At 41.6% G+C, this 21,387-nt stretch overlaps 1 protein-coding gene across 1 annotated transcript in view; it reads left to right on the forward strand.

Annotated features, from left to right (window-relative positions):
- tafa4b (TAFA chemokine like family member 4b) overlaps positions 1–21,075 on the forward strand; it is a 33,562-nt gene extending 12,487 nt beyond the window's left edge. The window contains exons 3-4 of the mRNA XM_055027418.1: positions 13,049–13,173; positions 17,544–21,075. Coding sequence (XP_054883393.1) covers positions 13,049–13,173; positions 17,544–17,555 — 137 coding nt within the window. The 3' untranslated portion in view covers positions 17,556–21,075. The remainder of the gene's footprint in view (positions 1–13,048; positions 13,174–17,543) is intronic.
- Positions 21,076–21,387: the final 312 nt, after the last annotated feature.

Raw genomic sequence — 21,387 nt, forward strand, 5'->3', positions numbered from 1 at the left:
AAGGTTGGGATGCCACTCAAGTTTATATGTGTTAATGGAGACGTGTGAATACAATCCAGGATGGAGGGAATCATACTTGAATCTACCATGTGCATGCAACTTGTCCCCATCATCATGTTTTATTTACCCTTAACCGTTGCTTTATGTCGCTTTGTGAGCTTTAAAAACTTTGCCTGAATTCCAAATTGTATTTTTTTTGTTTGTCGAACTCTTGTTTTTGCAATAATTGAGGCACTGATTAATCTCACAGAGGTCCTAAATGTGTCTAATCAACCAGCTTGACTCAAGTTGCGATCAGTGTAATGATGTTTGGGTTTCACGTTCTGTTGTTTGCTTCAGTATTTTTGCCTTAGAAACGTACGTTGTTTTTTTTTAACAAGTTATGAAGGTTTGTTTTTTAATCTTCCTGTACTCCAGGGTCTAGTTTGTAATCACCACACAGTGATTCAGTCACACACTTGCTGTTGCTTCAGTTAAAGTTGCATCTTTCACTTTTTTGTTCTTTCTCACGTTTTGGGTTGAAGCTAAGGATGTGTTTAGGTTTCATTTTTAATTTGCTATTTTGCTTTGTTTGCATTTATGCACGACTGCTGTCCTCCGGGACCACTGGCCTGACACCTGAACAGTAAATCTGCTGATGAAAACAATATTTATCAATTATAATGACAACAAACAAGTTCTGCTTGAAGCAAGTCAAAAATAATCAAGACTCACCTTTTAATCCAGCTTAAGAACATTGGAAGCTGATTGAAGACAGCTTTGACTAACTCCAGGATTCCTTCAAAGGGGTTTTGTTTGAGGTTTTATTTATCAGTATTAAAAATGTTGTTTTTTAGCATGCGGTACAGATTAATTGAGCCCCTGGGAAATTTTTGATGGGGGACCAACATAAAATAAAAAGTAATTATAAGGCAGGTAATAGAAGTGTCGTCATTCAAGTTTTCTACCTTTTGATGAAACAGATGTCGGATGTTTAAGCCGAAGTTAAAATAAGTTATATTACCCAGGATATCAGAGTATAGAACAGATACATTTCACCTTTATTTTTACAACATTTTTTATGATATAAGAGAACAGTTTTATCCTAAATGAGGCAATATAACACAATCAAATTCCTGTCTGATTGGATTTTGACACTAAAGTTGCCGACTTCCTGTTACAGTCTAAGAAACATAAAGGTTGAGAAGCAACATCAACCTCGGCTGCGTGAATGGTTCTGTTTTTCTGTGATGGACTGGTGACCTCTCTAGGACACTTCCTGCCTTTTCCTCATCGGTCACCACAACTAGGCACCAGCGACCTCCTTAGCGTTGAATGACTCCTGATCGGAACAATTAGCGAGGATGTTTCTGCAACACGCTCCGCTCAGATGTGACTTCATATCCCGACCAAACGCTGATGTCTGTGACACACTGAATTATATAGATGGCTGACTGGCAGCGCGCGTCTTTGCGGATTACGATTTATGATTTGCTTCTCATCTCTGCTTCTTTATTCCATTTATGATCTTTTGAGGCTTTTTTATTATTATTATTATTATTTCTGAATATTGTGCATGGTATTGGATAAGAGCGCCAATATCCGTCTGCAGCGCGATCAGAAAGACCGCTAATGCATTCAGAGAACTATTGTGAACAGATGAGAAAAAAGCTGCATAAATCATGAAAGTTTAAATGTAACTAACACATTCAGTCTGCAAGAAAGAAAGTCACTGTGTTTGTATTTACCTGGCTTTTCTATTGAACTTAGGTTATTTTACTGAAATTTCCATGCTTTGGGTTGCATTTAAGCTGACCTGCTAACATCATAATACACTATTAAGTTCAAGCAAACACATACTTGTGTAAACCTGTTTTTGTCTCCTGGTGTGAGGTCTTAATGCTTGGCTGTGGAAATGACAGACAGGCAGATGGAGGGTCTTGGTGGCGTCCATAGACTGCTGTTAAACCTGTTTGTTCGCTCCATGAGCTTTTTCCCGGCAGGAAACAAGCAGTGTTACTGACCTCTATCATCCGCAGACGCTCCACAGAGATCCAGCACACACACACACCCACACACACACACACACGCAGACACACACATGCACAGAGTCAGCCATCCTGATCGAATCACGCTGCGTTAGCCGCTCTGCCAGAGGAAGATACATGGTTGCCTCGGACTGGAGTGGAGCCGGTGACCCTCCAAAGCGCAGGGGGTTATTCAAACTGTTAAGGTCAGCTGGAGAGAATTGAAACTATTCAGAGCTCCCACTAGAGTGACTCTATCAGATTGTCAGCTGTCTGCTGTTGTGATTTCTTGTGAGGACGGAGAATCAGCACATTGGTTGACCTATGTAAACAAAACCTGGTTAAAGTGGGTCACACAGTTTTAAGGTAATAAAACAAACAAATGCATATTAGAAAGTCTTTGTTCATTTTTGTGATAAGTGACACCTTCTTTATTTCATAAAGTTTCTATTTCTATTTGATAAAATGTGTTGACCTAATTATACATTATACCTAAGTTTGAGTAGCATACTCTTGTATTTCTACATGCAAATTAACAGACAGCATTACAATTATCTATCTATCTATCTATCTATCTATCTATCTATCTATCTATCTATCTATCTATCTATCTATCTATCTATCTATCTATCTATCTATCTATCTATCTATCTATCTATCTATCTATCTATCTATCTATTCTATCTATCTATCTATCTATCTATCTATCTATCATCTATCTCTATCTATCTATCATCTATCTATCTATCTATCTATCTATCTATCTATCTATCTTCTATCTATCTATCTACTCTATCTATCTATCTATCTATCTATCTATCTATCTATCTATCTATCTATCATCTATCTATCTCTATCTATCTATCTATCTATCTATCTATCTATCTATCTATCTATCTATCTATCTATCTATCTATCTATCTATATCTATCTATCTATCTATCTATCTATCTATATCTATCTATCTATCTATCTATCTATCTATCTATCTATCTATCTATCTATCTATCTATCTATCTATCTATCTATCTATCTATCTATCTATCTGTCTATCCTCTTGTTCAGTCACCACGTTGCTGTTCCGCTATGTGGCCAGTAGGAGGAGCTTTCCCCTCTGAAATCGCTTCTCCACAGTCATACCTGCTGCTTCACTCCAGCTCTGTTTTCAGGCTATGAAAAAAAGTAGATTTGTTTTTTAACCTCTTTGATGAGTTCCTAGATGGGAACTGTTGCTTGATAATGATAAAATCAGGCAACCATGGCAAAGATGATTGGCTGGGTAATGAAAGTCAGGAGGAATAAGGAATCGCGTGAAACTCCGCTAACCTCTCGGAATAGTCATTGCCCCGGCACCTTGCTTTTGTTTGTTCAAACCCAGGGCTGTGCTAAAAGGAAGAAGTGCCACTGATGAAAGGCTAATAGGTTTACCATTTGACTGAGCTTCAGTCAGAGATAAATTTGTTTTGATAGTTTTAATGGCTTTTTTCCCTCTGACTCACAAGTCTTTAGCACAGAATCAGCACACTTCCTCCTGTTCTCTCGTTGGCATCCATCGCTGGCGCTCACCGCCTCTCACTTGCAGATCGAGGGCTCAGCGGGACTTACGCTGTGAGTCGCGCTTGACCTCCGAGTCCGGGGTAACAAGATCTCGCCTCATCCTTTTATTCCAAAGCACACAAAGGCATGTTGATGCACACTCTTCCATGCTTGTTAGACTCTTCTTCTTGTGTTTTATTTTAAAGGCTCAATCACTGACAGGACTAGGCAATCCCCTCTCAGTAGGAGCCCTTTGTAGACAAAGCCACAGTGTAAATGGAGCTACATTATTGATGATGTCTGAAAAATGATCAAGCCCTTCTAATGGCTGCTTGAAACTTCTTTCCCAGCTCAAATTAAAGCGGTGCTGAAGTCTGAGAACTTTAACGTTCTGCTGGAAGTACAACACCACACTTACATGAAGTTACCTAAGTGTTGACGACAAGGCGTTGAGAAAAGTCCTCCCTTACCACACCTCCATTCAGCTCCTTCAGACTAGCCAGCAGCAATCAGCAAACACCTGGTGGAGCTGCACATCTGCTGAGCTCATTATACAAGACACTTCTCAGTGGAAGTTGCTCCTATAAAAACGTTGTTAAAGGGTTAATAGAGGAGCCATGTTGTGATGACTTCCTGAAAGAGGGCTTTTAGAAAGAGTAGGAGTTTTTAAAAGTCAAATTTCTTTTAAGTCGTAATACATTTTTTTTATTGATGCTAACAGCATGTGATTGTGCTGTGCATGGCACTATGTGCCCAGAAAATGCCTAACACTGCCCCATGAAAAAAATAGAACATCATGAAAAAGTGGAAATGTAAAATATTTCACTATATGATTGTGTAATATCTGAGTTTCTCTTTCTGAAATGAGTGAGAAAAAAGACTTTTTGGGATCACCAAAGCTCCATGCAACTATTTGATGCCAAAGTCTACATGCCAACTAGTTGCTTACCAAAAAGCAAAAACCTTTTCCTGAGTGGAGTTCGCTAGAATTTACTTGAAACATAGTGGCTTGGTCAGATGAGGTTAGGAGGTTTTTACAACAGAGTAGTATTAGAAACCTGCTTCAGTTGCTTGGGGAAAATGTCATTCTTTCATTTGGTTTGGTTTATTTTCACTTCACATCTGAAAGTTGACGAAGCTGCCCGTCAAACAGCCACGACAGCTCCTTGTTTGTGGTGCCTTCGCAAGAAACCGTCCAATATGAAAAGCAGTCAAGGCAGAAAACTTTCCAACATTTTACTTTGGAGGAGTCGAACGGAGCGCTACATAAAGAGACAGCAGTGAGGGAAAGACTTTCGAAATGCTGCTGTGGCCACACAGACGGCAAAGAGCTTTCACACCCGTCTGAATAGTAAACCTTTTAAAGTGGACCGAACAGCTCCGATGTGAAAGTGCCCAAAGGTTAAGCTTCTCCACAACAAAGGGTGAACTTGTGGAAATACATCTAAGGCGTTGTATTGATGACGACAGTGGAAGATTTTTGGCCTGGACAGTTTCCACCGAGCAGAGCAGTATGGCTGCTGACGTTTGGTGCCCTATTTTATCGTGTCTTCACCAGCAGTCGGAATCTCACTGGGCAGGAGGGGTCGTGTTGTGTCCAACAACAAACGTTATGCACCAATGTGTCTCGTGCTTATTGCCAGCAGTGACGATTTTTGGTCTCCCAAGAAATAAAAACTGTGTTGAGAAATGTCACCGTAGCACTGTTACTGTATGAAGGGGGGCAAGGACTGCCATGCTCAGCGGAAACAAGAAATTTACGACCCCATTGCAAAGACCTTTTTTTAAAGTGGGTCACAATGTATTCAAAATGCCGGGTGATTTTAAATAAAAATTCAGGAGGCTCTACCAGTACACTGAAAGCGGGTTATCATTGGGCCTTTCAGCGGCATAATCGTCCGAAACGTTTGGCCAAATAAACACAAAACGGGGTTTCCCAGACATGAAATCCCCAATCTCAGTCCCCAGGCCTAAATCCTGTTGAAAACCTGTGGGGTGAACTGAAGTGGAAAGAGCATAAGAGGGGCAGGTCCCCCCTCTCTACCTGCACCAGCCTAGTGTAATATGACAGGATGAGAGTCCTCGCTCCCCTAAAAGCCGTGGTACAACTTAGTTACAGAGGAGATATTGGCCGGCACCGTATCAGAGGGATTTTATTTTGTAACTCTGAACTTTCACAACCCAACCCAATAAACAACAATCGGTCGTGTTTTCATAAGACCAGTTGTTCAGACCACCATATACTCGCCGTGCTTAGATGCACGTTATTTTCCAGCGATGGCTGTGAGCTGAAGTCACACAGGTGTAGCCATATGTCAGACTGCTGCAGACAACATCATTACGGAGGACGGAGACCTGATAAATCTGGAAACAAGTGGGCTTTGTTTCGTCCGTGACAGGCGCCGCATTTCATCGCTTGTTGCACAAAATTTTGTTGACCATTTCATCAGGTATCAACCAGCTGTTGTTTATCGCCTTTCCCTCATTGTGCAGCTTTTGTCATATTTTTTTCCATTTCTCCTGTCCGTTCCCGCGAAGGTGTGCTGCTCTCCATTCTATTTCTGACAGTCTTCAGAATGCTCTTCCCAGCTGGGCTTTCTCGTCATGCGTACCTGGGCTGGCATGAATATGTGAGCTCGGGCGACGGTGATGCAGCTCGTTATTAAATCACCGCCGGGAAAAAGATGGACGCCGCTCTCCACCTGCTTCTGTACTACAGGATCACTGAGTGGAACGGTTACAAAGCCGTGGGGTGTTCATGCCTCTGGATCCATCCTCGGCCCAGATTGTGTGTGTTTGAAATAAACCATTTTCCTTTAAGTAATACTGACCTCAGAGTAAAGGTGCGGAAATATTTATTATGCCTTCTGCTCAACGCGCAGCCATTGCGATATTTTACCTACACATAAAAACCACAAAGCAGCCACACAAAGGTGCAGAGGTGAACTGCTTGCTGCAGCTTATGGTCCATGTTGGGGCGGCGAACGACTTCAGTGAGGGATTTTGTTAAGTATTGATGGGAAAACACTCCAGAAGATGCGCCACACTACAACTGCAAAGTTTATGTTTCAACTAGATTTCCACATTTAGAGGATGACATGTTTGCCTGTTTTCCAAAGCACTGTAGGGTAGGATGCATCTCTGAGAATCAGTTTTTATGTCTTTCCGATCTCTCAAATGGCTGTGGGCTTTGATTAGGCCCTGAGTTTGCAGTGACGTAAACCGATCCATTGACTCCATGTATGAGTGGCTGAGACGGATATTTTTGGCTTGCAAAGCATAAATGTAGCAACATTTGGGATGTGTTTGTCAGAAAATATTGAATTCTAAAAAGTTGTTTGTGAAATGACCTTTGCATTGACACATCTATTTGTGACATAATTGTAGGCTGGATGATCGCCTATAGGCTGATCGGTTACGTGCTCAGAGCTTGTAACGTAACTGTTCAAATCCCTGACAAATTTACTGCGTCCCTTGATCTTCATGATGCTGTTTGTTCACCACGTGTTTGATTCTATACAGAGGAGGGATTATGTAAACATGCTCTCCATTTAGTGGTGTCTTCTTTAGGGATATCAGAGTAAGAGGGGCAAGATACAAAAACACATTACACATTTCAAAAAGTTCTGAAAACAGTTCATCCTTTCACACTTTAAACTTGTTAATCCCTCTTTGTTTTGTCTTCCTCATAAGACCATAATTAAGCGCAACAACATTTGTGAGGTGATAAAAAGTGAACTCGGTTCAGGTGGCTTTCAAAGATACTTCATAACTAACTAGAACACTAGCTCTGATGATACATTTTCATACCTTTTCTCTTCTTGTGTGTGTGTGTGTGTGTGTGTGCACTTTACATTTTTGTAATTTCCAATAGCCAATTAACACACAATCAGCACCTGTGAGGCAGACTTGTGGCACTCCCAATGTGTTGATTGGCATTGTGTTCAAAGCTACAGATCTGTTTCCTGAGCCGCGGCTGCAGTTTCTACTTTGTCCACTTGATGTCACAAACATTACAACGACAGCGAAAAGCCGAGACGGCGAGGAGTGATCAGCACCTTTCAAGACCGAAAGCTCTCTCAGAACAGAAGCTGGTTCTCGAAGAAGCCGCATTCAAAGACGGGGAGCAGTGAGTGACAGCGTCCCGGCTCCTACCAGACTGACGTGCTGTCATCAGCTGGAGACGAGGCAGAGCTGCGGGCGGCCTCGTGGCGTTCCCCTGTCGTTGACCTTATTTAGGGAAAACCCCAGAGACGAGGCAGGAACCTGGGGAATAGCATAGCCCCAGTCCCTGGTCTCGCTTAATCACCTGCACCCTGAGCAAGGCGCCGTCTAGACGTTTACACCCCGAGCTGATCCGGCGCTGAAAAGTTTGTGGGAGTACTTAAAGAGAGTGCCAAATTCGAGAGCGGCCTCTGTTGTAATGAGCTGAAAGTAGGTGTGATGAAATGTATGCCAGAGCAGTAAATTTCTTTCTTTTGCATTAGGCGAAATCAATGCAGGCTCTTAATGACAATGATGCAATTATTGTCAAAAGGAGTGAGAGATGCTCCGTTTGCTGTCCTCGTTTTTCTTCCATTTTAGGAATGTTGCTCATTTTCACTTTGACTTGTTTACCGACGTGGTGCAAATGCACCAGGAGAGATTAATCAGGCAAAGTGTGACGCTGCATGTCAAATTAGATCAAAGTTATTATTAGTAGAGAATTACTGAGAGAATTTGTTGACCTGACAAATCTTACCATTACGGCAGGTTTGCATGAGTACGGTGTGGTGCGCTGGTCAGATTCTGACCAACATGGAAAACATGCAGACGGAAAAAGATTTCCATAAAAACACATCCCCTCTGTGCAGCACGGTGGCGGCAGCATCGAGCTGTGAGAACGGCGCCCTGGTGCAGGCGGAGAGAGGGAAGCTGGTCAGAGTTGATAGGAAGATGAAACAGGACAATCCTGGGGGGAAAACGTGTTTGAGCCTAATGCAGAAAGCTTTTTTTATTATCACTTTTGTTTCGCATAACGTTATGAGAATCATGCATCCTTTTCTGTCCACTCCACGCTAACTTGTTGCGATTCATAACATAAAGTCTCAGTAAAATTGCACTCATTTCGCTTTTATTTTGACAAAATTAGGCAAAGGCTTAAGACGTGTGAATCACCTGTCACGTGACTTGCAGAAAATGTTTTAAAAACAGAAGCTCCTCTCCTGCTTTTTAAGCAATGAAAGGCAGAATGTGCACTTCTTAGCTTGCAGACGTATGAGTGAAAACAACAGCAAACAACTTCCACTGCTACATATTGTAGCCACATTGGCTTTTGCAAAAGTGTCTTGATTAAGGCTAAAACTTGATACTTGTTTCACTTGTTCTTTTAAAGGAAAGAGAGAGAGAGAAAAAGATACTTTCTGGTTTTGAATGGGGCTATGTGCTGGCTCTGCTATCAAAGAGCCTCAAGAGAGGATTGTGAAGCTGGCAGCCAAACAGACTCTGCTTTGCTTGGCAAAGAATAAGTCTGGTACTGTCTTTCAGAAGATCATTCTGTGTTGTTTGTGGGCATTGGCTTTCAGTCAGATGAAACAAAACTTTAAGTAAATACACCAAGAGTTGATTAGAGAGTTTCGTTTTGGAAGGAGTCTGCTGGCGTTTTCTGTCTTCGCCTTCGCTGAGGACGAGTTGCATGTCAACAATCTGAACCCAACACTTGGGGAATGTTTTAAAGACAGCCAATGGATTTTTTGTTTTTAATTAACTGATGCTTGTGACAATGCAAACACAGCTGTGGAGTGATGTAGGAATTTTGTCTGCATGGTTTTACACAATAAAAAGTTTTGAGAGCTCCACTGATTGAACAAGATCGGAAAATTCAGCTTTTTATATATATATATGGTGTGATGACATCACAACAGGCAAAAAAAACCCTGAGCAGCTGGCATTAATAAGCATTACAGTGAACTGCCAAAATATTACATATTTCAACAGATTCTGAAGGATTCATGTTGCAAGTGGACCAACCTCATGTGTATGAACCAGAATTTGACTGTTACAATGAAGCTAAAGGAAATGATGGCACTGACAAACATCCACACATACAGATCCTTTCAGACGTCTGTCGTCCATCTCATCGTTTTTCTTTTGGGTAGAGGCTGGAGGGTGGTAACGCTGTTGCCTAGCAGCAAGGAAGGTCCTGGGTCCAGGATGCGGTTCCCGTTCATGTGTTGATCCGCTCTGGCAGCTCCAGCTGCTCCTCCACATCCACGGAGTCTAAAAGCACGACTGTTCGGCTGATCAGTCAATAAACAAGAAACAGATGTAAGATGGGCAGACGTACGCCTTTTGTGATGTCATCAGAGGCATTTCTGATGAAATAAGGATTTACAATAAAATAGCAAAAATATGGAAAACTTTGTAGTCAAACTATATTTAATGTGTTAGATTTTGCAAGTCTCTTTAAAAAAAAAAACGTATTAAATCGTTAGCTGTTCCTTTAATGTGGCGATGAAGAAAAAAAGAATACACAAAAAAAGAGATTGTCTTGACAGCCTTTTAGTTCTGCTGTAAACCAAATCACCAATGGCCTTCTCTATCCAGCAATAATTAGACAAATGGGGCCGAAGCTGATTACACCTGTAATGTTTTAGTATGTCTGACCTGCTGGTGCATGTCTCTGAATGGTGTGGCAGCTGCTTTATTGGTGAGACGGCACATCATGCAGCCATTCTCCATTCTCAGGCAATAAGGTGCAGGAAATGAACTTAACCAAGAGAGCAGGCGAAGGCAGACTACCATCGCTGCTGCTGATCAGCGCTATCATCACCTGTGTAATTGCTTTACCATTGACCTGTTTGTACCTGCCCCCGAATGCTGTCCGACAATTATGGGTGACATCACAGGTCCACCCAGCCTGGTCTTTGTCAGCCTGATTTGTGTGTTTGTGTGTGTGTGTGGGGGTGTGTGTGTGTGCGTGTGTGTGTGTGTGTGTGTGTGTGTGTGACTTTCCCATTCTCACTGTCTGTCCCATTCTCCTGGTAGCACAATGAGATAAGGTACAGTGAACACCAACTCTGTAATAACTCTCAAAGGCCATGCCTATTAGCGCCGCACACCATTCTAGCCGTCCCACTGTTTTTGATACTGCCACATTGACAAGCATTACACAGTCATTGGGTTTCAGGAGCTCTTACCACCCTGAGCCCACACATCATAACAGTGGGCTTAACATTGCGCCCCAAGAAAGCTATGGGAGTTTTCTTCTCTTTTTTTGTTGTTTTTGTTGAAATTGACCAACATCTGACTCGCTTTCTTTTTCTTGTTTGTTTTTTTTTTTTTTCAATCTGCTTACATTTGCTTCTCCTTTTTTTTAAAGAAGAAAATTGCCTCCTTTTGTTCCTAAACTCCCTGGTAGTCATCCTCAACTGGCCTTCTTCCTTCCCACCCTCCTCTCTGCCTCTCGTGGCTCATTTCCTCACTACAAAGATGCTTTACTGGTGAAAAGCTATTATTTTGCCTTGTCTTCCTGCGTCCGACTTTTTTTTCACGTTAGTCACAGTGTTTCTTCTTCTTCTTCTTCTTGCATGGTGCTTGGGAGGATTTCAGCATGTTCCTATGCATGAAAGACATTTCTTTTCTTCCTAACAATGTCAGCTTTTCTGCCTTTTTAGCAGCAAACAATAGACACAGGGATAACAAACATTTCTTTCTAAACAGTATCAAAGAGGCGGCCCAGTGGTATTCCAGTGTAGGAACAGGTACGTCGTCTGAACCGACTCTAAAGTCGCCTTTGAGACGGGAGAATGGATGGATGATGAGTTTGGTGAGAAGCAATGGAGTTTTTCTCAGTTGTCAAGTTGTTTGTAAGACGGTGAAATAAGAGATATGGTGTAGGATTAAATAATTGTTCACTTTTTACTACTCTTTTTTTTCCCCAAACATTAAAGTAGTGGTAAAGTTATTATTTTGTTCCTGGTTATATATGCGCATGTTTTCTCTGTTCAACCGATTTCTTGTTTTCTTGTTTTTTAAAAACATATTTGTAATAAACAAAAGAAATGTAATAAAAATCAACGTACTCAATTTAGTAAATGTACCTTCAATGCAGGCAGATCTCAGAGGATGAAACGTAAATAAATTCAGGAGTTGAAGGAAAGCTACAGTTCTTATGAATGGGTTCGTATGTTTGAACGTTTTCAAATTTTGCTTAAGTCGCAACCACAAATTTCGTCACATTTTATGATGATTTTTTTTGCTGAATAACTAAAGGAATACTTGAAATGTAATGGTTTTCTGCAGTTTTTCCTAAAAAAAAAAGAGAGAAAAAAATCTAGAAAGTGCAGTGTGCATTTATTTTTCAGCCCTCCTGAGTTCTACTGAGACATTTGTGTTACAAAAAAACATTTTTTTAAACAAGACACCTTTGAGATAAACATGCCCCACCCTCATGTTTACATTTTAGAAAAAGATGGAGGCAAGAAACAGCGAGGAGGGACTTTTTCCACTTCGTACTGACTGAATGTCAGATTTGTCAACACTGTCTGGTCGGTTTAGGGGAAGACGGCTCGTCGGGTTTGGCACAAACCAGCTGAGCTCAGTGGCATTCTGGCAATCGACCCAAAATGAAGTATTCTTTTTCTTTTTTAATTTTCAAATAGTCAATACAAAACACAAAAAAATAAAACGGATGCGTTTGACTCTTGTAAATTTTAATAAAGGTTTGTTCTCATTAACGAACCGCCCCCAAAAATCCCCTGCTCTTTTCTTTAATTTAGACCATCACTACACTGCATGCAAAAGAATTGTTCCAGAGAGTTACTTTTTTCTGTCGATGTCATAGATTAGATCCTAATCATCATTAGCGGTTATTATTTTCTTTTAATTTGAAGGAAGCGGCGCGCTCTGATAGCGTATCTTTATGATAATCTAGTTCCTTTGCTCTTCGTTTTACACAATGGGAATAACAATCATTGTTTCCTCTTTTTGCGCCCTGCGACTTTTTTCTTCTTTTCACCCCAACAGAATCAAAGGGCGTGCAGCGAGACAGACTTTCATTACCGCAGGGCGCCGAGACACACCCATGCAAAAAGTCGTTCACTCTGTTGAGGTTTAACAGTTAAATATTTTGTCAGATCTTTGCAAATCTTGCCGCTCACGTCAACGCTGTTTTACATGCTGGGCCGAACAATTCCAGACAAGATGTCCTGCAGAAAACGAGAGGAGAGTATGACTCTCCCCCGACCTGACAGAAATAATAAGGTTTGCACATAACTGCTGTTGACCGCAAATGCTGTCTCTGTTGCAGGAGGATCTTGACAGCAAACTCCACATTGTACATTGCTGGTGTCTGAACTAAAAATATCACCAAGCCACTACTCCTGATTCAATTATCACCAGTTTTAGCACGTCTTTTTCCTCCTCTGTTAAATATTCTAAATATCCAGTTTTCCCTCCCTCTATGTATGATCTGCTCACTTTCTTCCTCTCTTCTCTTGTCTTGAAATGTCACCTCTGCGCTCCAGCCTCTATTGTCGCCCAGAAGTGGTGGTGTCACATGCAGCCCTGCATGGACGGAGAGGAGTGCAAAGTCCTGCCCGACCTGACAGGCTGGTCATGCAGCACCGGCAACAAAGTCAAAACCACCAAGGTAGGAAGAGAACCTGAAAACCTACATAAGGCAATATGATCTCTGTTTCAGAGTATATCATCCCAGGCTGTTGTGAAGGGGTAAATGCATGCGATTGCAGAAAGAAAAAATGAAACCCCATCAGGTAAAATTAGTCTTTTGTTTTTTTTTAAAAGGGAGGATTTAAATTGTTCTTCAATCGTTGGTCATTTCAAACCATCATCATCATCATCAACACAGAAAAATGGCTGCTGCTTGCATCACTTCACCCAAATCAGACATTTATCGAATGATCTTTAACTAGAGAAGTTCAACTGCTTTCTATTAACATTTAACTTAGATGTACGACTCATTTGCACCTGGACGTTAATATTATTGAGAACCTATCAATATTTTAAATTGATATGATTTTGAATCTAAAAAAAAAACACTGAAACTTTTAAGTTAATAATTGATTTTCTCACTTGCCAACTGTCATGGCGCCCTTTATGATCTTGTGTTTTTATCATATAAAGCACGTTGCTCAAATGTGCTATACAAATAAACTTGATTGATTGATTATTGAACGCCAATATGTCATAGAAACGTCTGACAAAAACATCTGGGGACACAAAAGCAGTAAAAGTTGTGAAAAACTTTCGGTCTTCCAACTTTATACTGCAAACAAGGCCCATCTTACCCGGGGCTTCAACCTGCGCTGACGATCAGGCCGTGTGTAAGTGAGCATGAAGGAACACGGGTGGAACAAAAGGCCCAATCACAACGAAGAACCAGACAGACAGACAACAGTGAGTGTATCATTTTCTTAACAAATCTTTAAAGAATGAATTAATGTATATTCTGAGTGCTTTCTGTCAGAACCAGCGTTGGCTTTGTCAGCAAGTTGACCAACGGCAGCAGCTGACCCATTGGATCAGACCAGCCCTGAGTAAACAAAACACTTCTTATTAAAAACAGAAAAGTAGCTGTTTATTTATTAAGTGGTTGATGAGTCATGCTATCTGCTCAAGGACTCAGCTTGTAGTCAGGTACTTCACAAGACATGCAGCTCATAGTTTCTTTTCTCTAACTGGGGAAAAAGGTTGGAGCTTTTATTTCAGCCTTTTTTAAGCAGAAGAGGAAGGTATGACGAAATACTTGAGTTGTTCAGAAATCCAAACTTTTAAAAGGGAAGGTATCATTGATTTTCTATCAAGCAGGATCAAATCAAGTCACTTATGTTGCCTTCAGTTGTTATAAAAATGCGTTTATGTCAAACATGACATAAAAGGAATATGACTCAGCAATTTAACGCTTTGAAATTTGGCCTCTGTCTCTTTAAGAAGCTCCTACTGTTTCTGACTCTCCGCCTTCAGCGCGACATCACAATTCTCCTCCATGTTGCCGTTTACAACCATTCTTGTCACCATTGGCCTTCCTTCCCTTTTCTGTTTGATTGTCTTGGCAACGGCAACTATAGCAGCGCAACGGAGTGTCTCTTCATCTGTGGCAGCAACTAAGGATGCGACTTCATCAGTGTCCAGTGGGGAATGGATGGCGTGTCCACTCCTGCCTTGACCAAGATTTAAAGCAGACCAACCCGACCTTGAGCTTTAATTTGGTGCATTTCTTTTCTTTAAGTTTTCTCTTCTTATTAGCTGCAGGTGAATAAGTTTCCAGCTCTGCGTCTCCTTCAGTTTTCTCCCTTTAGAAGGCCGCTAATGAAACGGGTCTCACAGGGCGAGCAGCGGCGTTAGGAATAATGCAAACAAATGTTCGGCTTGTCACAAGCGTAAATGAATAAGCCTCGAAAAAGTTAAGAAAACACACGCCGCCTCGACAACAAGCGGGACCCTTAGTGTGCATCATGTTTTATTACAAGTCTAAGTATAATTCATACAACCGCTATATGATCCAGAGTAAATGAATGTCATTCAGATGGGATAAATTGATTTAAATGAGGGTCCTTCATGGCCCTTTGTAAGTAGTTGAAGTGTGAAAGTTAATTTGAAGCTGTAGACGTGTGTATGTGTACACATAAGCCTGCTTGCTTGCGTGTGCGTGTGTGTGTCGTGGGACCCAATGAGCAGGTGCTTTTTATTTACAGCTGAAATATAAAAAGAGAAACAGTTGGAGGGGGGATGTGGAGCGCGGGGGAAGCGGCGCAGGCGCCGTGAGAGTAATTGCTCGAGAGATGGCACAGCAGCCCAACATCTGTCGTATTCATTAGAATGCATTATGGCGGGATCCTTCCACAGAGGCTGTACAATTAAGAGTCATAATTAAATTGGTGAGCGGGGTAGACTGAGGAGCCGAGGCTCTTCTGAGCTCCATCACAGGCAGCACAATTAATGACCCCGAGTCTAACACCAACTCTGGGAGTGATAGATGCAATTATCCTCGTCCTGTTGCCTTTTCATTTCATCCCTCATTTCTTTTCTTTTTTTTCTGACTTGTCCCATGTAGCCTGACTAGCTGGTCAGCTGACTGTTTTAATTGTGCATTTGCAAGCAGGGAAGCAGTTACTCGGAGACGCGGTGGCGGATGTCACGGCAAGCAGCCGCAACGACACACCGATCCCCCCCGCTCACGCGCTCTGCGGCTTTCGTCTTCATCCGGCTTCTCATTTTCCATCCATGACCTCCTTCCATCACCTCGGCATCATATTTGCCACGATGATCTGTTTCTGTCCGTCTCCTTTTCTCCCACACAGCGTTGGCGTGCTGCAGAAACACGCAGGGCAACACCGAAACGGTTCGACAAGAAAGAGCAAGAGACGGGCTTCACATATAATGTTTCCTACGTCTAACATTACGGTCCAACTTTCACAGCGTTCTCGGGATTGGAACATGAGAGCTGGAGTTTTCTCACTTATCAGCACGTCGGTTCATTTTAAATGCACACGGGGTTAGGTTTGGAGATGGAAAGGTCTTTCCATCTTCAGTTTTACTTGTTCAGCCCACTGCCAGACTGTGAACAAGCTACTGCAGCTGCAAAACATACGGAGTTTAGCTTTAGCCACCAAGTCGCTGCTTACTGTTTCTCTCTGCGGTTTTCTTACTGAACAGAAGGACGGCGAGGCAGAAACAGAGAGGAAGGAGATTGATTTAAAAATTCCTTCTGTGATCTCTGATCCTGGCTTTCAAAAAAGATTTATCCAGCATTTGTGAAGTGAGTGGAGACATGTCGCCACACAGTGATGAACAAAAGCGTTCATACCACTTGAAACATTTTATTGTAATTGTTTTGTCAACCTACCAACGCTTTCAATTGGATTTTATGTAAGGTGGTAGAGCAAGACATAGTGGCACATAATTGGGAAGAGGGAGAAAAAACTGTGCACGGATTATATATAAAGGATTTTTTTTCAACATTAAAAAAAGAATGACAGTCAGATATTTATGTATTGAGCCTCATTTGAGTTCAATTCAGTTCAATTGAAAAATACTTTATTTATTTATGACGTCATAACTCATAACTTCCAAGTATCTTCAAAGAGTTGCTGTGTAGGAGGAAAAAATCTCTGGTAGCAGTCAGTTTTGCAGCTAATCGAAAGAGGCCCCTGACTGAAGTTGGTCTTATGTAAGCCAGGACAAGCTAAAAACTAAATTTCCACGTGGCAGAGGCCTCATATTGTTTTACAGTAGGCTTAAAACAACACCCTAGCTTCGGATATTTCAGAAAGCAAGAATCAAGCTTCTGAAAATGTACTCAACAAATTTAGCCTTCTTGAAAAGAGGCAGGCTTGGAGGAAGGTTAAAAGAAAACCATGAAAAGTTCAGTTTACAACAAGCCAGAGAGAATATTAGAAACTCAACTGATGTGTGACGATACTGAAGCAAGATGGAGACCAAAACTCAAGATACAAAAGCCAAACACGTCACGCACACTACGAAGCACGGTGGAAGCAGCATCATGATATGGAAATACAGGAAGGTGGAAGGTCTCAAGACCTCTTTGACTCTTGAGACTGGTGCAGGAGGTTTACCTTCCAGTAACATGAAAGCAAAGTGGACTCGTGTGTTACAATGGTTTAGTCATAGTCCTGAACTAAGCAAACTACAAAGAAAATAGATTTTCAACGACGATCCCTGCACGACCGAACTGGGCTTGACTGTTCTGCAAAAGGGAGCGGGGAACTCTTCAGTCTATGTGCAAACCTGCCACAAGAGTTTACAGAAAATGTTGCCTGGAAAGGGGGAATAGAAATGGATGTCCCACTTTTGAGACATCCGCTGAGAAATCACGGAGCCGTCGTCCGTCCGCCTCAGAAAGAAAAACATCCCGTCAAATTCTCCGACATATTTTGAATGGCGTGTGAAAAATGGATTCGAGGAGCGTTCGTATTTTTGCATCGTTTGTTCGTGACACACTAATTCTAACTCTCTCTCTCTTTCTGCTTTTCTTTGCAGGTTACGCGATAGCGAGAGCCGCCGAGGCCAAAGGAAACCCGAAGCGCTCCATGTGGAGACGGCGGATGACTCACACGCATTCACAGACTGAAGGGGGAATATGGAGGGGAAGGGACTGCTGTCTGTCACAAAAACAAAACTAAATGGATAAAATGTTCTCATCAAAACCACATGGAGACACAAATGCAGCGAAAACTGTTGGTAGAAGCTATGAGACTACAGCCGAGGTCACACACAGACGATGACGCCATTCCTACTCTCTACGGTGGATCTCGAAACACAAAAATGCAGTATTTTGAAACTGTGCTTGAGCCGAGCGTAGCGCGAACTCAAGGATGCGCTGACGGTGTCGTCAGACCCTGGACGCCTCTGCCAGAGACGGGAGTGAAGAAGGTCTGGGAGCAATGAATGAGATAAAAGCTCATAACTGGCAAAATAGCAAATTAGCATCAGAATGCTCTTGTGGGTCATGTCACCGACGCTCCCGCTGTTTTTGCAGGAGTCATTTTGCAGCTGTAATTAGGGGGGATTGCAGTAGAATCATAACAGCATTATTAAAAATTCATGTAGGATATTTGCACCCGTCGGACCCGTTTGGGTGATGTTCTATTGTTCGGTACACGGCACATCCTTTGTGGTGGACCTAAGATGAAACCGGAGGTGAAGCGTTTTGTAAACTGTCTGACGTGCGAAGTACTGTAGATAAATATGCATATCGTAAACCATTAATTCTGAGTAGTTATTTGGTAAAAAAAAATAAGTATTCATGGAGCTTTACTTTCTTGCAGCTTGGAACAATATGAACTAGAAAACAACGTCTCATTTATTTCTCTTTTTATTTTCGCCCGGAGACATTTATGAGCTCATCCTTCAGAGTTATGTCTCCTTGATCTGCTGGGTTCAGTCGGCGGCGATGGTTTTTAAGGAAAACAATTCACCCAAAAGAATCATCCGTCTTTGTGCCGTTCGCACAGCTGATTGAAACTGATTTTTCTAGCCACAGTGACTTGCAAAAGTATCAATACTTCTTGGCCATTTTAGCATTTTTGTTACTTAAAGAACAGAAACTGATGTATGTTAGTTTGATTATATGAAATAGTCCAACACAAAATAGTGCAGAAGTGTTCAGTGGAAGATATTTATTTGAAACATTTTGCCCAGTAAAAGTCGGAACATTTGTGCAGCTTTGTACCCGACTTCTCCGTTATGTTTGGTCTTCATGACATTATTTGTTTTGCTGTTTTTCTCTAACAAACCTCCACAGAACAGTTTGATTTACATCAATGTTAAACTCACACAGGGAACTGGCTTCCATTAGAAATGCACGCAAAAAAAATATTCTGCTAATGTCGGAAAAACACAATTTTGCAATCTAAGTGTTTGAATTAAATAAGGAGTGCAATTAAAATAACACCCAAATAAGTTTGTCACTACAAGACACGCCGCATCATCGCCATCCTACCACTTCCTGTTGTTTTCTTCGTCTTTTCCAGCAGCAGTAACAACAGGGTGTTTATCACGTGACTCGTGCGATGCGACGAAAGCATTTGGAAATAAACCAATTTCGATGCATCTGAAAACTCACCTCATCCGCCAACTAGTTTTTTTAAATCAAAGAATATGAGATTTTTCTAAATTCCCATTGTCTCCATTCAGCACATTTATTTTGTAGTTTCAATTTGCATAACCAAACGGTCAATGGAAACACAGCTACTGTTATTGTTTGCCAGATGATCATCCACTAACAAATGTAAATCCTATATATAATTTTCCTGCAACTTAACAATCTTACACTACTTTGTGTTTTTCTGATCATAAAGACTTTTTTTTTCTCGTGTCACAAAAGTAAAAATGCTCCAGGGGTCTGAATACTTTTGCAAGCCATTGTGTTTTTAATTTTTTTTACTTTGAATCTAGTGCGGACACTCTGTGGCGTTTCTTAGGCTCTTACAAGCATAAATAGCGAGACTGATTTGTTTTTACATTTTGTATGTCAAGAACGCAAACCGGCTCAATTAGCGGAGGTTTTTGTCGCTACCTTTATCGGTGGATGGATCTTTTTGTGTTCAACGTTTTCCATTGATTGCATCTGATCAATGCTCCTGTGTCATTTACAGAAATAATTGCTGCAGATAATGTCAGCGTTAGAAACCTCCTTCCTCTACAGGGCCCGATCATTACTGCAGTACAGCAGTGTTGCACAGCGAGCAGCCGTCACACTTTTCTGTCTTCTCTCTCAGAGTCTTTTCCCCTCTCTCATGTCCCTCTCCTCTGGCACACTGACAAAGTGATGATAGTGCTGTTAAAAGAAAGTTTTTGTTCCACACGCTGCATCACAGTTTTCTTGCTTGAACTAGAATGGAGCTTTTCTTTCGGTTTTTTTTTGTTTTTTTTTTTTTTTTTTTTTGCTGTCACACTTTTTGAAATGAAGTTTTCTCTCCTGGACATGCATCCAAATCTTTCTCACGCGGCATCCAGTCTGCCTCTCTGATACGTGAATGTGCTGGGTCAGCATGCCTGGGGGTTAGCCTTCTGGGGCCAGCTCCTCCTCCTCCTCTTCTGCTTTTCAGACATGCCGCCTTGTGAGCTATGATAAATCTTTGGGAGCTGAGCCGCTGACTCTCCGGCTGCAGCGCTGAGCTCTGAGCCAGAGGGAGCTCGGGGGACGGCAGGGCTACCAGTGGCAGGCGCCTCCACTCTCTCATTACTGAGAGGCCTGGATAGAGCCGGTTTCCTCCTGGGAACACTGACACGGAATATTTTTAGGCTTACGGTGCAGCGTTGCCGTTAGGCCAGTCACACCACACTGCCCTCTTTCTTTGAGCACCGTCTCAGCAACAATAGTCTATTTTGAGAAAAGGAAGAAGAAAAAAAAACATGACGTTCTGCTGTAGCAGTCATGCACATTTTATATATACATGCATACAAAAAAACAACAACAATAAAAAAACCATGCACATGCACATTGGTAAACTTTACAGGTGCTTCTAGAACATCATTGTATATGTTCACATATTCACTTCAGAAGGTGAAACCTGTTTCATTACGTACAAAGTGATATATTTCAAGCATTTATTTCTGTTCATTTTGATAGTTGATGAAAATGTACAATTCAGATTAACAGAAAATGTGAATATTATAGAAGACAGATTAAAAAAAGTGTATTTAGAACTGAAATGTACTCAGTCGGGGCACCTTTTGTACGAGTTGCCCCATCAATATAGCATGATAAGGAGGCTGTCTGCCTGCAGCTCTGCTGGGTGTTGAAGAAGCTCGGGTTGCTCCGTGAGTAGCCCTGACCTCGTCTGCATTGTTGGATTTAGTGTCAAAGCCCTCTAAAGGCAGCAGTTATTCCTGTGCAACTTCCTCAGCCCCACTTTTTCCTTCCACTAAGCTTCCCATAAATGCGCTCGGATAAAGCCCTCTGTGAGTATCCTGCTTCTTTAGCGATCTTTGTGTGGCTTACACGCCTTATCGAGGGTCAGGGTTGAGTAACTGTCTGCTGCTTTTATTGGTCTAATAAAATATTAAAATTTTCTGCACAACTGAGTTTTCTTTGTTTATATCGTTATAAGCATTGCCATTAAAACTTTTTTTTACACAAATAAACCACGGGAATATATCAACCTCGAAAGCTGAATTATTCAAATATGTCGTCTGTTGGATCTTTTTGTTTTTCTTCGGTGAGATGAGGAAGGAAGTAGCGAACAGATTGTTTCCTGTTGAAGGTTTGAACAATCAGCCCAAATGAGAACTGCAATATTAAACCACCCTCCTTCCTGACAGGGTTAGGGTTAGGGTTCTGCAGCAGTCAATATTTGATGACTGTTTTTGCACAGCGCTG

The sequence above is a fragment of the Poeciliopsis prolifica genome, unplaced genomic scaffold (assembly GCF_027474105.1).
Source record: "Poeciliopsis prolifica strain line A6 unplaced genomic scaffold, Auburn_PproV2 SCAFFOLD003, whole genome shotgun sequence".
NCBI lineage: Eukaryota > Metazoa > Chordata > Actinopteri > Cyprinodontiformes > Poeciliidae > Poeciliopsis > Poeciliopsis prolifica.